The sequence below is a fragment of the Dama dama genome, chromosome 5 (assembly GCF_033118175.1).
Source record: "Dama dama isolate Ldn47 chromosome 5, ASM3311817v1, whole genome shotgun sequence".
Taxonomy (NCBI): domain Eukaryota; kingdom Metazoa; phylum Chordata; class Mammalia; order Artiodactyla; family Cervidae; genus Dama; species Dama dama.
In genome coordinates, this window is record NC_083685.1 from 93,647,572 (window position 1) to 93,661,716 (window position 14,145).

Sequence of the window (14,145 nt, forward strand, 5' to 3'; positions counted from 1 at the left end):
TTATCATTTCCATCATCAACATCTCTAAGGTAGATACATGTCTAGTAATTTAACAACACTCAATATGGGAAGACCAACCACGTCATATGAGAGTCAAATCTGAATGAGTGAGTAGATTGTTTGACCAATGGATATAGTTTCCCTCAATCCAGTTTTGATACATATTGAGATTAAGCTTCTTGGCAAGTACCTGAAGTGCGGGTGTTCATACATCAGGCACAAACCATTTATATGTAGGATTTAAGTAGTTTTGTGAAAACTTAGTTTTACCCAGATAAACTTTGTGGGAGTGCTTGATTCCTATCTGCTACATTCCTGCCTTGTTTGAAGGTGTAAGGAGCAGCACTCTTCCATAATATCCCGAACTGGTAAAGTCATTAAGAAATAGAGTTAAAGAAAAAGGGCGGTCAGTACACAGCTCTGTTTAATGTTGCTGCAAACCACTTGCTTCAGCAGACCATTCCTATGACAGTGGACTCCTGGTAAATACAAGGAGGTGTTGTTTTCATTTATGTCCGGTAATAGATGTGGCCTCAGCCTTTTAGCAGTATTGTATTTTTCAACTGCTTAAAATAGTTTTACATTTGGTTTTTTTTTCATATTATATTCAGCATATTATTTTCCCTTCTTCTAAAACCTGCCTCAGAAAACTGCCAGTTATTTCCATCTTTAGCCTTTCAGTTCACAAAGCTGACTTGGTTAGTCCTTGGCTCACATTATACTCCATCACCTCCTTCCCTGTCCCCAGTCTCCCATCTTACTCTAATTAGATTATACATTCTCCTAGGGATGGATTGCATTTTATTCACCTTTATTTATAGTAAAACTTCATATCACAGAGTTCAGCAGAATCGTCAGTGAATGATTGAAAGGCTATGTATATGTAGCTCACATCTTCAGCTATATTGTAAGTTTCTTAAGACAGGGACTATCTAAGTCACATGCAGCTTTTCATAGATGAGACACAGGTTACATGGGACACAGATATGTTTGATTTGTATACTTGGTACTTGGTAGATCCTCAGTTAAAAAAAAAAAAACAAACCAAAACTGAATAATTGACACTAAGAATATAGTTACTTCTCAGTGTTGCAGTGGAGGAAAGCATTGAATGTGGATAGTAGTAAACTAGAAATCAGTTCAGTTGAGATATAATGAAAGTTTTCCTATTGGATTGTGGGCAGTTGTATTTGGTGATAAAGATCCTCTAAAGGGGATCCACCTTTAGGACCGATATCATATCTTTGAGAAATCCATCTTTAAAACCAGGAGCAAGTTAGTAGACAAGGTCAAAAAGAAAAATCACACTTTGCATAATTCCCTTTTGACTATAAAGCTGTTTTTTCCCCCAAGTCATTGTTAGCTGCTTCCATCCTAGTCCAGGCCTCTCTTACCTTCTACTTGTAGCCTGCCCTTTCTCTTTTATGTCCTGTACGTTATCTCCAAAACAATCATCATGGAACGTCAATTTTAGAACATTGCTCTGTTTTTAAGAATTGCAGTGATTCCTGCATTGTTATAATTTCTTTGGACTGTCTGCATCAGTATTCAGTGTAATTTGTACTTTTTTTTAAAAAAGGCAACAACAAAAAAAAGGCAACAGAACAATACGTTTTCTGTTATTGTTTGTATGCTTAGAAGTATTAGTAAACTTTTTCCTCTGAGTTTTAAGGTAATGTGTTTAAGATTTGCTTGTGTGACTTTGGTTAAGTTTATCTAATTGCCACTGTCCTTTGCATTTTTAAGCAAAAACCAGAAGAGTAATCAATATGCACATTAGAAGATTAAGTGGTCTTTAATTTTTGAAGTTTTATTATAAAGTTGAGACAGGCAATTGATTTTCTACAGGTTTTTTAAATTGGTTTACTTTTATGACATTAGTGTTAAATCTTTTAAAAGAAAAAAATTACATCAAATCCAGCTCTAAGCAGCTGGATTTAAATGTATTTTATTGCCCATATTTCAGAATTTGAAAAAGAATGATGAGAATAAAGTAATACAGTACATCTTTTATTTCTGAGGACATGGTAAATTTTTAATCTCAGTTTTACTGTGATTCCTTTAGCAGACATAGAAATGCTTATCCGATCCTTACCGTGTGTGGATTACCATAATATTTGGTAGAGACATAATGAGGAATATGTCAGGTTTGCAGCTTTGGAGGAGTGTTGTTGAGGAGACAACATCAAGGCAGATAATTACTGTGTGCTGTGAGAAATGTTAAATATGTGTATGTACAAAGAACTATGAAATCTCAAAGAGGAGGGAGTTACTCTGGTTTTTGTTTTTTTTTTTTTTTTGTCAAAACTAAGCCCCTCAGCTAGTTACTGAGATCTTTGCTGTTGCTGCTATTGCTAAGTCACTTCAGTCGTGTCCGACTCTGTGCGACCCCATAGACGGCAGCCCACCAGGCTCCCCCGTCCCTGGGATTCTCCAGGCAAGAACACTGGGGTGGGTTGCCATTTCCTTCTCTAATGCATGAAAGTGAAAAGTGAAAGTGAAGTCTCTCAGTCGTGTCCGACTCTTTGTGACCCCATGGATTGCAGCCTGCTGGGCTCCTCCGTCCATGGCATTTTCCAGGCAAGAGTATTGGAGTGGGGTGCCATTGCCTTCTCCGGAGAGCTTTGCTAGTGGTGTTTAAATACCATTGATAAGTGTTAGATTGAGTCTGTGAAATTGCCATTATCAACAGTTTTATATGGTTTAACTCTAATATGTATGGCAATTAAAAAAAATAGTTAATACCTTTTGCTAATACTTCTTGACAGTGGCTATATAATATTTTATTAAAATAAAGCTTTTAAAAAAAATAAAGCTTTTGAACGTTGAAGAATACTGAAATGTGCGGTTTTTGGAAAACATTTTAAAGCTCACTTGGTTTCTTTTTTTTTTTTATCATATATGAAAGAATTTTATTGACTAAATTGCTTTGGAGTTATAAGTTATTGTATAATTGCTTATAACTGTGGAAATATACTTACTTGATTTGGAAAATTTTGCTTTCAAGGCTTGACTCCGTTCAAACACTAGAGAGGCAGATTCGGTTCAGTGTTTGCCCCTGAGGAGATCAGTCTGGTACTAGAGACGGCATGTATACAGTTACAGAGAATGTGGGAGGCAGCCCAGGGTAAAATCAGTGATTTTTCAAATTTTTCTTAACAGTGGAAACTTCTCCAAAAAAACTTGTGTGCAGAAATACAATAAGTGAACAGATTAAAAAATAGAATCCTGCCCTCTTGGCCTCCCCTCTCTGTCCTCATTCCTACTGTTCGAAACCTTTTGTGTGGAAGTAAAAAGCAAACCGGATTTGAATCCTGGCTGGGCCGCTGTTTAACATTTTGACCTTGAGTAGGTGCTCTAACCTTGGTGAACTTGTTTCCTCATCTGTTAAATAAGTGCATTAGTGGTTTTTTGTTTTTGTTTTTTTGCTGAGAGTTGTAAGAATTAAATATTTCAGGGAAAGAGCCTAGCCTATAAAGCCATTCTGTACATGATAGCTGTTAGGATTCTATGTACATGGCACGTGAGATTAAAGACTAGGCAGCAGGCTGCTCCACTGAGAATAGTCTGAACAAAGAAGGAGTCACAGAGGTGGTGATGGGTTGCCTTTGGGGTGAATCTTGAAGGGAAATGGAAAATTGCAAGACATATGGGTGAGGGGGCAGATACCCAGAATGAAATATTTCTATAATGAAGACTTGGGCATGAGGAATGCTGCCTGTTTATACCTCTCTGGAGATAAATGGCCTCACTTGAATTCTGCTTGACTTTTCCTTGCATTTTTTGACTCACACTTTAGTTTTAGGCAGGCTTAAGCCAGGGTGAGAGTCGCTGACTTTTCCTGGTTAATTAAATTGGCTACTTAAGTAAAGGAAAAAGTATGCTAAACCTGAATTTGTAAGCCATGTCTTGGTTATAATGTAATCATGCATTTATAGACAAGTTCTTCCTAACTGCAATTGCATTGTGTGCTGTGCTTAGTTGATTAGTCATGTCTGACTCTTTGTGACCCCCTGGACTGTAGCACCAGGCTCCTCTGTCCACAGGGATTCTCCAGGCAAGAATACTGGAGTGGGTTGCCATGCCCTCCTCCTGGGGATTTTCCCAACCCAGGGATCGAACCCAGGTCTTACTGCATTACAGGCAGATTCTTTACTGTCTGGCCTACCAGGGAAACCCACCAGGGAAGCAGTTGCGTTAGTGTATTGGAAATTAGAATCCTGTGTCCTCCTTTGACGTCTTAGTGTAGATCTTTGTAAATATTTACCTCAGTAGGTAGGTGAGGGTTTTTGTTTTTTGCTTGAGATTCAGATTAATAAGATTACTGCTGTGAATAAATTCAGGTGGATGTATTTGGACTGTTGAGGGAAAAAAAACTTAGAAAATTAGTTTCTAGGAAAAGCTGATAAACTCATAATTGGATACTTTTTCTGCCTCAACAGTGATTTTTCTTTTTTATAACTGTCAAATTTTAGGTAAAACATTTCAGTGTGAAAACAAATGAAAGGGTATTAAAGTAGAGGAGATACGGAAATATTTATTTTAGTCTCTTTATCTCTTCCTGTGTGTGTGTGTGTGTGTAAAATCATTTGTCTAGATAAGGGGGCTTGCAAACTGTGTCTGACAAGCTGGATCCTCCCTGCAGTTTTTAGTGGTTGGAAAGAGCAAAGTAATCTCTTGTAAAAATTTGTTTTGTAAACAGTTTTATACAATTCCACTTCTGAAATAATTTCCGATTTTAATTTTATAAATTAATAATTTAAGTTACATGAAATTGAAATTTCAGTGTCTATAAAGTTTTATTGATATGGAGACACAGATATTCCACATATTGTTTATTGTTTGCTTTCTTGCTGCAGAAACCATGAGGTCAGCAAAACTTAAAATATTTATCAATACTGTCTATCCATTTATAAAAAGTTTGCCGACCCCTGGTCTAGATACAGAAGAGAAGAGATAGGATGAGATAAAAGCAACAAAGTAATATAGTTACAAAAGAATGTATCTTTATTAGAGCATTCCAGGAAGACTAGGACTAAATAGAGTTGTGTAAGGAGCAAGCCAGCAGTATTTTCTTCTTGAAGGATTAAAAAAAAAAATCTTTAATAACAGCTTCACTATAATGAAAAATGCCTAGTTACTTCAAAGTGTTGTATTGACCTTTTTTTCCTGTTAGTATAAGATGTCTCCTCAAGATATATCTGAAGGGCTTTGTAAATATTTATTTGAATTTGGGTGACAGTTGTTGCAGTTACCTTTGAAACCTGAGTACTTTGGCCTCCTGATTTGATTTTTGCCCTTGGAACTCATCTGAGTTCTGACATTGAAGATTTCTTGATTTCCCCTTCTTTTATAATTTTGCCTTTGGCCATTTAGGACTGGTTACAGTCTGTAATGTTGAGTATATGGTCTATGTGCATCATAATCATCTGGAGAAGATTTTAAAATCGCTGTGGCACCTCAGAGTTGCTAGGATAAGGCCTGGCATGATTATCTTCAGGAAGTTTCTCAGGTGAGTCAAGTGTCGACTCGTGGTAAAATCCATAGTTACCCCACTTCTCCTTCAGCTACTTTAGTAAATCTAATTGGAAAAAAAGACAAAAACGTGGCATTCATTGTTTTGTGTCGCAGAGGTGTTTCTCAGCCTAAAGATTCATTACCTGAATTTATGTAAACTCATAGTAGAGGTCATCAGCATCAGTTTGGTGAAGTCATTTTTTATTTTGATATCATTCAGTATAATAATAGAATGCAAGTTGGAATTTTTGTTAGATAGCAGGTAGTATAATTCATATTGTTTATTTTTATGAGAGACATATTTGGCATCATAGACTCCCAGTGAACCTAGAAGTAATGGATTCATTGAAGTAGAACACAATTTATAGGAGACAGTATTTTTAGGAGGAATAGTTTATATTCCAGGACTGTTTTGTTTTGTCAGTGGTTCTGTCAGTTTGTGTGTCTGTAAAACAACCTTTTAAATAGATCTTTTCCCTGTTTTCATTTAAGTATATTTCGACATCAGAGTGAATTTAAAAGGAAAAAAATGACCTGCAATTTCTAAAAGCATGTTAAAACAGCAGATAGTTGTTTTTTTTCACGTTCTGTTTCGCTGTGTATAGACACAAACAGTTGTATCACACAGAAAACTGATTTGAGATAAAAAGCAGTAGGAAGGGATATACATACAGTCAAATCTAAGCAGGTCAGAATTCCACTTGGAACCCTCAGGTTTTCAAAATGGCTTCATGCCTTAAGTCAAAGAAGAGAACGATTTTAATCAACAAAGAAGCAATCTTTGAGCATCTGTCAACAGGTGATCACTGTGGGGACAAAGATTATATCTTGCATGTGTTCGGTGGGTGTGTAAGGATGAGAAGGCTGATCAGTGTCCGTAAAGGGAAAGCCAAGAATGATGAGGTAGACAGGCCAAGAAAAAAGAAACAAGGATAGGAAAGAGAAGAGCTGAAAAGTCAGCAGTAATGAGATGGTGCTTACAAGTTGCAGTGGCAGTGGATATCAGACCCCACTTGCAGTGGGGAGAGGGATGGTGAAACAGGATAGGAGAGTTCTCAGTTATCCGTTTTGCACCTCAGTAGCCTTTTGTTTGATGCTGAAGCTCCAATACTCTGGCTACCTGATGCGAAGAGCCAACTCATTGGAAAAGACTGATGCTGCAAAAGATTGAGGGCAGGAGGAGAAGAGGGCAACAGAGGGTGAGATGGTTGGATGGATGGCATCATCGACTCAATGGACCTAAGTTTGAGCAAATTCCGAGAGATAGTGAAAGACAGGGAAGCCTGGTATGCTACAGTCCATGGGGTTGCAAAGATTCGGACATGCTGAGTGACTGAACAGGTCTTTTGTTCAGGACATTTCTCTTGTCTATTTTAAGTAGGACTCGGTTTGTTATATTTGATAATCCTTAAGGGCATTGATTTACCTGGTGAGTATCCAGGGAGTAGAGTTTAAGCAGTTTGAGGGGTGAAGAGTATTCATTCCAATAGAGTTTAGTGATAGGCTAAGGCTATGATACTAATGTCTGCTATATTATTATAACAGAACTGAGGGCTTGGGGGCATATTATTAGGGTTCTCCAGCCAGACACCCAGTAGGATTTATGTGTATATTGAAAAGAAAAAGTGACTACAGTCAATCTCTGGGAGAGGGAGAGAACTGAGGGAGAGATTTTAAGGAATTGCTTGTGTGGTTGTGAAGGTTGGCAAGGCCAAATTGTAACTGGCTGGTGACCCAGGGAAGAGTTGATGTTGCAACTCCCAAGTCCAGAGGCAGTCTGCTGGCCTTGCACATCTTTCTTTTCAGGCCTTCAACAGATTGGATGAGGCTCACCCACATTGTGGAGGGTAATCTGCTCTACTCAGAGTCTGCTGATTGAAATGTTGATTTCCCTGGTGGTCCACTGGCTAAGGGTCTGTGCTTCCAACGCAGGGGGCCCAGGTTTGATCCCTGGTCAGGGAACTGGATCCCACAGGCTGCAGCTAAGAGTTTTTAGAAGAGAGAGAAAAAATACTATTTCTACTTTCCTCAGATTTATAATCTAAAGCAGTGGAGCATCTATTTGCAACACTTGCCTTTAATACTAAGAGTTACTAGACTTGATATTGGTACGAGTAATTCTCAGTGGAAAAGGTGGCATCTTAATCATTGGCCCAAAGCTAATTGAAAAAATGTAAAATATTTTGAATGTAAATTTTGGATGAGTGACTTAAATCTTGCAAAATGAGATATAGGAGTTAGCTGTAACTAATAGGAAAGTGAAGAAATGGTGTAGCTATTGGAAGAAGTTTACTTTTACAGAAAGTGAACTGTGCCTTTGCTTAGTCCATCCCTCAATGATGACCCACCCTGGTCCTTTTTTGCTTTAGTTTTTTCTTTTTTTTTTTTTAGTTTTTGTTATTGCTTGCCAACAGCAGGTCCCAGTGAATCATGGGCCTCCAAGCTGAAGGAGAATAAGAACAGGTGGACACTAAAGCCTAGGTATTTGATGAAGAACTTTCAGTGATCTAGTGTTTTCAAATTGTGGGGGGTGGGGAAAATCTAACTTCTTCATATTAATCACACAGCACAGGATACTGCAGGGACCATTAGTGTTTTAATTATTTTTGACATCTTTGTTTTATTAGAAAACAACCTCAAAACTCTAGAAGCTTATCTCTGTAAGTGGAGAAGTGAGGAAATCACAAAAATTGATTTAAGGAAATGAAGTTGCTCTTGAGGGTACTTTGTTGTCTGATGTAGTCTTACAGAATTAAACTGTAAATTTAAAAATTTAAATTTGACTGGGGTGTTTTTCAGAATAGGCAATGCATTAATTTCATAGGTAAGTATACTTTTTTAAATTATTTGACTGCATTGCAGTATAACATTAATGATGTAGTTTAAAACTGTTTTTACATAGAATAATAGTCAAAGTCAAATACTGAGAACTTAGAGAAACCAGTAGTAACCTCATGTTTGGTGCCATGATACCGAGCATTACTTGGTGGAAGTGATGGAGAATTTGCTGGCACACCCTATATGTCCACCACTATTTAAATGAATGAGTGATGGTCCTCCTTTTTACTTCTGTTCAGTGAGGACTTTGCAAATCAGAACATATATGTATATGTTCTGTTGGGTTAATTATGCAGAAATCAGGATGATTTTGATGATGTACACAATTTGGGGATGGTGAGGGGAGAAGAAGACAGAGAAAGTGAAAAAAATTTTTGTCCAAGGAGCCAGGACCTTGTTTTGGGAGATGACAAGTTTCATTTCTCATGAAGCATAATTTATTGGCAAACAGGAGATTTTTATTTAACTCTAGAAAGCTAATATGAAAAGGCATTCAGTAATCCTTGACAATAGCTTCTGTCTTTCCTCATTGCTGTATCTGGACTGTATTATTTGTATTAGGGTTAGGAGCTGTAACCTGCTGTTCAAGGAAGGTAGGTAATCTGCATTGTTGAGTGACAGTTTCGTGAGACCAGGAACCATTGGTAATCCCTTAGTGTAAAAGTCTTAGGTGAATTTCTTAAACTCTTCTACATCTAATATTAATAATAAGTAAACCTGACAGCATTCTTTATGTCAGTACGCCTCTACTGTTAACATGTAATTGGCTGTTTGTGTTTTCCCTCATGTACATCCTTTATATTCTATATTGTTTTCCCCTGTTTCATAAACTCCTACTTAGCAAGAAACAGTGTACAGAATAGGTTATTGATGAAATAGTATTTTATAAAAGTTTTGATGAGTGTGAAACCTATGTTATTAACACACTGAAACAAAATGAGAGGAACTTAAATTAGTAATTCAGTCACTAAGATTATTTTTTAATACTCTATTTATTTCCTGTTTTCTTTTTTTACTTTATCCCTTTTTCTTTCTGTGGTGAGGTACTTACCTAAGCCATAATAAACAATGTTGTCTAGGAGAGTTGCTTTGGTATATCAGAAAACTGTATGTTGTGTTAGAGTATAGAGTGCTTAAGAATTCTGCATTCCAAAAAACATACTGAAGAAGCCTCTGTTTCTAGTGCTCAGGCAGCACAGATCTGATCTCTAAGAGTGTCTGGATATTGACATGCATGCTAATAGATAAACCAAACTCTTCTTTGAAATATGTTTGTGATATATACAAGTAGCTTAGAGGGGATTGTTGGAGTACTGCCAAAATATATTTCAAAAATAATAAGTAAAAAAAAATGATGTCTTTTCACTCATTATGTTGACTTTGGAAGGATTTGTGAACCCCCTTAAAATCCATGTATGTATTAATAATATTTTATCTTCATATGTGCTTTTTTGAGGGAAGAGGTTTTGCCTCTTCATCACACTGTCAAACAAATTTAGTGACTCCCCAAAAGATTTAGGACTCCTTCCCAGGTTGTGTGAAAATACTGCCTAGTTTATTTGTACTGTTGGTTACAAATATAGATTGATCATAAATTGTTGTGATGAAAACATTATTAACCTATAGTAGTAAATAATAGCATATATTTTAATTAGCAAATTGAGACGTTTCAAATTTAATCATCCCACTCCCTGACATATCCCCTTTCAAGTGGTCTCCTGGGAAGGAGCAAACTCTGCTTTCTAGGTCCCTCTGCTCTGTTTGCCTTTTCAGTTTTCACTTTCTGCACAGTGGCGCTTAGGCTCTTTGATCCGTTGTTTCCAGTCTCCTCATTATGCATTCATCACACGTACCCTGTAAACCTTTAACCCAATCCTAGATCTCTAAATGTGTGACTTTTCTGTGTCTGTAGCCAGACAACTGCTAAAGAAAAGTCACATGTTTGTAAGATTGTCACCACCAAAATTTCCTGGTCTCCAATCTTAAAAATGTCCATCCTGTACTTCCTGTTGTGTTTTTTTTGCCCTCTTTCTTCATAGCAGCTGTTTCAAGCCTCTTAATGCCTTCTTCTTCACTCCCTCTACCCAGCAAGTGACCTCATTTCCTATTTTCTTGAAATAAAAAGATTTCATGTTTTTCTCCTTCATAATACAGTAGAAGAGGTAAGTCATCTTTGTATCTAGATCTCTCATTCCGTTTTCTTCCTCCTCCTCCCATTGAGTATTTCTCTATTCTGATTTTTTTTTAATATGGAAAACTTCAGACACATAAACGAAAGTAGAGAAAATTACCATTCATGTACCTATTACCCAGCTTCAACAGTTATCAACTCAAAGATAGTATTTTTTTCATATATATTCCTCCATCCACTCTTCCAAAATTTTTTGAAACAAATTCCAGACATATCATTCTACTGATAAACTTTTCATTGTATATTTTTAAATGACTTAAAAATAATCACAATACTGTTATCCCATGAAACACTCACAGTTATTCTTTAGTATCATTAGACATTCAGTCAGTGTTCACATATCCCCAAATGTTTAATTGGTTTGTTTTACAAAAATTGTTTATTTTATAATTAGAAGAACATTTAGATCTGAGTAAGGTCAGTGTATTCCAGTGGTTATGTCAGTTACCTCCTTTCATCTGTAGCTTTCCCTTTCCAGCTTACTCTCTGTCTCTCTCAGTTTCCTTGGAATTTATTTGAAGAAACTGGGTCATTTATTTTATAGGGTTTTTCAAAGTCGATTTTACTGGTTATATCCCTGTGGTGTTTTTAACATATTCTTCTGCCCTTTATTCTTCTTGGTAATTGATAGTTGGAGCCGGAGACTTGAACAGATTCAGATTTGATTTTGTGACAAGAATACCTTATAGGTGTGTGGTGTTATTCTGTCAGGGGATACATCGTGTCTGGTTGTTTCTTTGTTTGCCTTTGGTTAATTAGGTGGTGAAAATGGTGATACTAAAATTATTCATTCCTTTATTTCTCCTGTGTCTTTTTTTCCTTCCACCATTAACATTTAAGCATCTTGCTAGGTTGAGAAAAACAACGGTCCATAAAAACTGCTTTTCAATATTTCCATCTGTTTCTAAGATATTTTTGGTAACCATCTTTACTTCATCTTTGTGTACTCATCAGCCCGTTTGATTATGGGTTTTGCAGTGCTGAACCATGCTCTTAGCCATTTTACTGAAATCATTCTCAGCAGGGTTATCCGTGAGCTCTATAACGAGTGAAACAGACTCATTTCATACCTTATTTTGCTTGACAGTTGGGTAACTTTGGGTACTGTTGATTGTCTCTTCTTGAAATATTCCCATATTGACTTGTGATATGTTCCCTCTCCTTTTTACTTTTACCTCTTTAATTGCTTCCTATCAGCCTCTGTTGTAGACTCTAAGTGTTGGTGTTGCTCTGCCTGGCTCTAGTCTAATTATACCATCTCTAAGCAGGTAAGTAACAAATCTTTTATTCCCCCTTAGGTTGGTTCTTTTTAGAGCTGACATATCTAAAGATGGAATGATTCACACTTCTTCATCCCTTCACGTATAGTTGTACTTATTTCAGCTTGTTTCTAACCTAGAAGTTTTTTGAGTTGACTCTTTGACTGACCTTTTACTCTCACCCTTCTAGTTCTCTTTACTGCTGCTATTCTAGTGTAGATCTCCATCTTCATTGCTGCAAACATCTTACCTGGTTTCTTCCTTTCCCTTCTTCACTATAAAAACAAGAGTGATTTTTCTTTTAAAAAAAGGAGGGGCTCCCCATTATTCCTAGGATATATTGTAAAGACCAGAGCTTGTTTTCTGACCTAGCCTCTGCTTATTATCTTCAGCTTTATGTTGAATCATCATCATCTGCTATTTGGAAATACTTGTCACACATTTCACACAGTTTTAACTGCTTGGCTGACTCTTCAGAAGACTGTAACTTCTTCAGTGTAAAGACCAAGAAGTCTTTTCTTTTCCCTCATTAAACATGATGCCTGGTTCATTGTGTTTAGTGTATGTTGAATGGATAAATTTGTGCAGTACACTATTATATTCAATGATTTCTTTTTATCTTGTTTTTATCCTGATTAGGTCATGCTAGTATTCTTTTACTGTTGTAATTCTTGTACGTTAATTTGCTTTTTTTGTCTAGAGGTAGTCTCTCCATAGTTAAACTGAACCTTGTAACGTACATAATATTGTGGAGTTTAAAAAAAAATATTGTGGAGTTTTTTTCATTTTTGCTGCTTCTTTTTTACTGTGATTTATGTGATTAATGCTCTTGTCAGTGGGTTACTGTTGTCCCAGATAATAGAAATCTGTAGACAGTTCACATTGTCACCAATGTAAGATAATCCTATTGAACCTTCTTGTTGGAATATATGAGTTCCTAGGTCGTTTGGCTTGGTGTGACAATTAAGACTTAGAAAAGTGAGGCTAAAATTTAAGTGTTCAAACCTGTGTTGACCCATGCAGTTCAAACCAGTCTTGTTCAAGTGTCAACTATATTTCCCAATTACAGTGGAAATTCTGTCTAGCTATTTTTTTTTTTTCCAGGATATCACATACTTTTGTTTTCATATGCTTGTTCTAATGTTTTATGTTAGTAAGATTGATAGTAAATAGTTGGTGTGATAATGAGATCCTTCCATGTTTTTTTCCAGATTTACGTATTTTTAATTGAAGGGACGTTGTTTTGTCTAGCTATATTTATACAGTGTGTTAAGACAGACTGTACTTAGACTTTTAAAAAATAGAGGAGATTTCAAGAATAATTCTTCAAGAAATAATTCTCGATTTTTCTTTTACCTACATTTATTCTCATTGAACTGATCATGTGTTGCAGGTATAAAGGGCTCTGAAATATTAACGAGATTAGGGAATTGGGTTGTTTGATTACAAAGAAGTATGTACTCCATTCAGTTTAAATACATACTTCTTAAGCATTGAGCAATGCTAAATTATTTCTTGATTAAATGTATTGGTTAAGAGGGCATTAGATTAGCTAAATAGTTTATTTACATTATAAATAATATGAGCTATTGTAAGATTACTAGTTGCTAACATTCAATCTTGAATTTACTTTATGGTCAGAACCTTTGACTTGTGGGCAGTTTGTGCAATACTTATATTTGTTACTTTTTTCAGGTAATACTTTTTGTAAATTAGAAAATTTGTTTTTGTTCTTAAGGAAAAAGTGTTTTCTTCTCTAAAAGTTATATGTTAATATTTGAAATTCAATAAAATTGAATAGTGTTGTTTTGGCTCAGTTAACTGTTAAAGATCATTTAAAATGCATAAAATGACTGTTTTGGCATTGATTTTCACAGTAGGTTAAAAAACATCACCTGGTATTCATATTACCATCATGGTAAACCTCACCTTTGATAGTGCATACAGCATGTAATAATTTAAAAATAATTTAAATTCTAAGTGAAAGAAATAATCTTTCTCTCTTCTCTCCTTAGGTGGAATGAACCTTACTTGTTGAATATCTCCTGGTTACACGTTGGATTCACTTGTGAAAGAATCATTTTCCCCTGCTTGGAAGCCACTTAGTGGCTTATTTAATTATAAATCCAGGGATTGCAAAGCTTTTTGATTTTCCAGAGGAGGGACATACCACTATATCAAATAAGCTTGATATTACAGCCAAAATGGTGCTGTCCCAGAGACAACGAGATGAACTGTAAGTTTCTCTGTTTTGTGTTTTTTTTTTTTTTTTACTTAAATCCTCTCATAAAAGACAAAGTAGTAGATTAAAATACAGCTTTGAGAGATGTATTCTAAATT

General features: G+C 35.9%; 1 protein-coding gene across 2 annotated transcripts in view; it reads left to right on the forward strand.

Annotated features, from left to right (window-relative positions):
• The window catches only part of PAFAH1B1 (platelet activating factor acetylhydrolase 1b regulatory subunit 1), a 66,469-nt gene that overhangs the window by 16,265 nt on the left and 36,059 nt on the right, over positions 1 to 14,145 (forward strand). For both annotated transcript variants that reach the window (XM_061143102.1, XM_061143101.1), the window contains one exon: positions 13,821 to 14,041. In XM_061143102.1, coding sequence (XP_060999085.1) covers positions 14,010 to 14,041 — 32 coding nt within the window. In that variant the 5' untranslated portion in view covers positions 13,821 to 14,009. The remainder of the gene's footprint in view (positions 1 to 13,820; positions 14,042 to 14,145) is intronic.